The sequence below is a fragment of the Echinops telfairi genome, unplaced genomic scaffold (genome assembly GCF_000313985.2).
Source record: "Echinops telfairi isolate 266 unplaced genomic scaffold, ASM31398v2 ScPeMD7_9;HRSCAF=40, whole genome shotgun sequence".
Taxonomy (NCBI): domain Eukaryota; kingdom Metazoa; phylum Chordata; class Mammalia; order Afrosoricida; family Tenrecidae; genus Echinops; species Echinops telfairi.
The window spans coordinates 58,071,253-58,073,426 of NW_022103906.1; the positions used below are offsets into that span (position 1 = coordinate 58,071,253).

A 2,174-nucleotide genomic window follows, 5' to 3' on the forward strand; every position below is an offset into this window, starting at 1 on the left:
TTGGAAATTAGAGATGCATTACCTTTTAATTCAGTGCCACTACTAGAAAGCTGTCCTGTAGGGAGAAATGTTCAAAAGAACACATACAAAGACGTGTATTTTTTGGTATACTTTGTAAAGGAAAGGGAAAAACTTTTTAAAGGTCTGGGATTGAATGAATTTCTGTACACTGGCTATGCAAGCAGTAAATAAGAATGAGGTACATGTTCTCAGGTATGAGGTGAAGTGAGACCATTGCTACACTTGATTTCTAAGTGAAAACAAGGCACCAACCAATCATGGTGTTTAAAAGCAATCTGGATGCAACCGGCTACTCCGCTCTCTGGTCATTCGGACCATTCAGAACTGGACAGTGATGAGAAACAAAGAAGTGCACTTACATCTGTGAGAAGCAACTGGAGACACACTTCCGGAGGCAATGGGACACCTGAGCCGGAGACAGTAAAACTGCTTTAGAGTAGGTGTCGATTTCTCACTTTGTGGAAAGCATTGTAAAAAACAAGTAACTTACAGGCAGATTTGAAGTTTTCTGCTTTACATACAGGGTCATGACATTTTTGATACCAAATTTCATTTTTCAGATCAACCAGGATCCTTTAGATTAAAAAAAAAAGTATTAATACCTGGAATGGATTTTTAAAAATCCAGCTATATGTTCCTTACTGAAGATATGCACAAGGCTTAAAAAATAGAGAAAAGTATGAAAATAGATATAATGCTAAACCTAAAGAAACAAATGCTGTGGCACCCAAAAATACCACACAAAATTAACACTAGGGCAAAATGTGTATGACTGAAGAAAGTTCCCCAGGAATATATTACAATTCTTCATCTATATCCAGCAAATGATACAGCTTCACAATATGTAAGAGCAACAAATGGACAAAGTATAAACAAGTAAATTTTTTTTTTTAAAAACAATTCAATAATAGATGCAAAATCAAGGATTTCGGAAATTTCCGTGACAATTGCACATTGCTTAATTGTGCTCCTGTGGAAACATGAGACTGTTAATGGAACGAGCAAACGGATACCGCATGGTTTAAAATCGGGCAGTTGTGTGTCAGGGTTGTAGTCCACCATCCTTACTCAACCCAAATGCTGGGCAGACGAAGCTGGGCAAGATGCCCGTGGCATCACGATTAGAGGAAGGCTCATTAACAATCCTTAGTATGCAGATGCCACAGCTTTGCTGAAAGGGAGAAGGACTTGAAGCACCTGCTGATAAAGATCAAAGACTACAGCCTTTATTCTGTTTTACAACTCAGTGTAAAAACAAATCTTCACAACTGGGCTCTGGGACAGTGTGATAAAGGGAGACAAGATTGATGTCAAAGATTTCATTTTCGAACCACATTTGAGGGCTAAGGTGTGCCCGACTCAAGCCATGGTATTACCCATTGCTTCAGATGGATGTGAGAGAGTGACTAAGACCCCCCCCACACACACACACAAATCCTACCAGACAGGTACATAGAACGGCACAGACGAGAGCTTTCAATATACAGAATTCAGGAGAGACAAACTTCAGAATCAGTAATGGGAATAACGATTCCAGGAAGGGGGGGATGGGAGAGGGGAGGGGGAACGGACAGCAAAGATGGCAGATTAACCCCTCTCAAGGGATGAATACCAGGATAGTAGGTGAAGGGATGGGATGGGAGGTGTAAGATATGTATAAATAACAATACATCATAAGGCTTCACGGGTGGCAGGGTGGGGGAAGGAAGGGGGAAAATCTGCTATCAAAGGGCTTAAGAAGTCAGTATTTAGAAATTGTTGATGCCAACAATTGTACCTGTCCACTTGATATAATAGATGTATGGATTGTTATATGTAAGAGCCCTCAATAAAAAGATTTATTAATTTTAAAAAATCACTAAGAAAGACCAAAGAAGAACTGAGCTTTTAAATTATGGTGTTCAGAACTATTTAGAGTACTGTGGATTGTCAGAAGTACAAACAATTTGTCTTGGAAGAAGTGACGATGTGGAGACTCATCTTACGTAGTTTGGACATCATACAATGAAAAGGATAGCACACTTGATAAAGAAGAGGGTCCGGGAAGAAGAGGAAGACCCTTGATGAGATGGATTAAAACCGACTCCATGCTACCCTGTTTCCCCGAAAGTAAGACATCCCCCGAAAATAAGACCTACTTACAGTTTTGCCTC

At 39.8% G+C, this 2,174-nt stretch overlaps 1 protein-coding gene across 1 annotated transcript in view; it reads right to left on the reverse strand.

Moving 5' to 3' along the window:
• Positions 1–2,174, reverse strand: part of PRIMPOL (primase and DNA directed polymerase) — a 44,812-nt gene that overhangs the window by 2,003 nt on the left and 40,635 nt on the right. Inside the window, exons 8-9 of the mRNA XM_004696463.2 lie at positions 512–594; positions 381–427 (exon numbers count right to left, since the gene is read on the reverse strand). Coding sequence (XP_004696520.2) covers positions 381–427; positions 512–594 — 130 coding nt within the window. The remainder of the gene's footprint in view (positions 1–380; positions 428–511; positions 595–2,174) is intronic.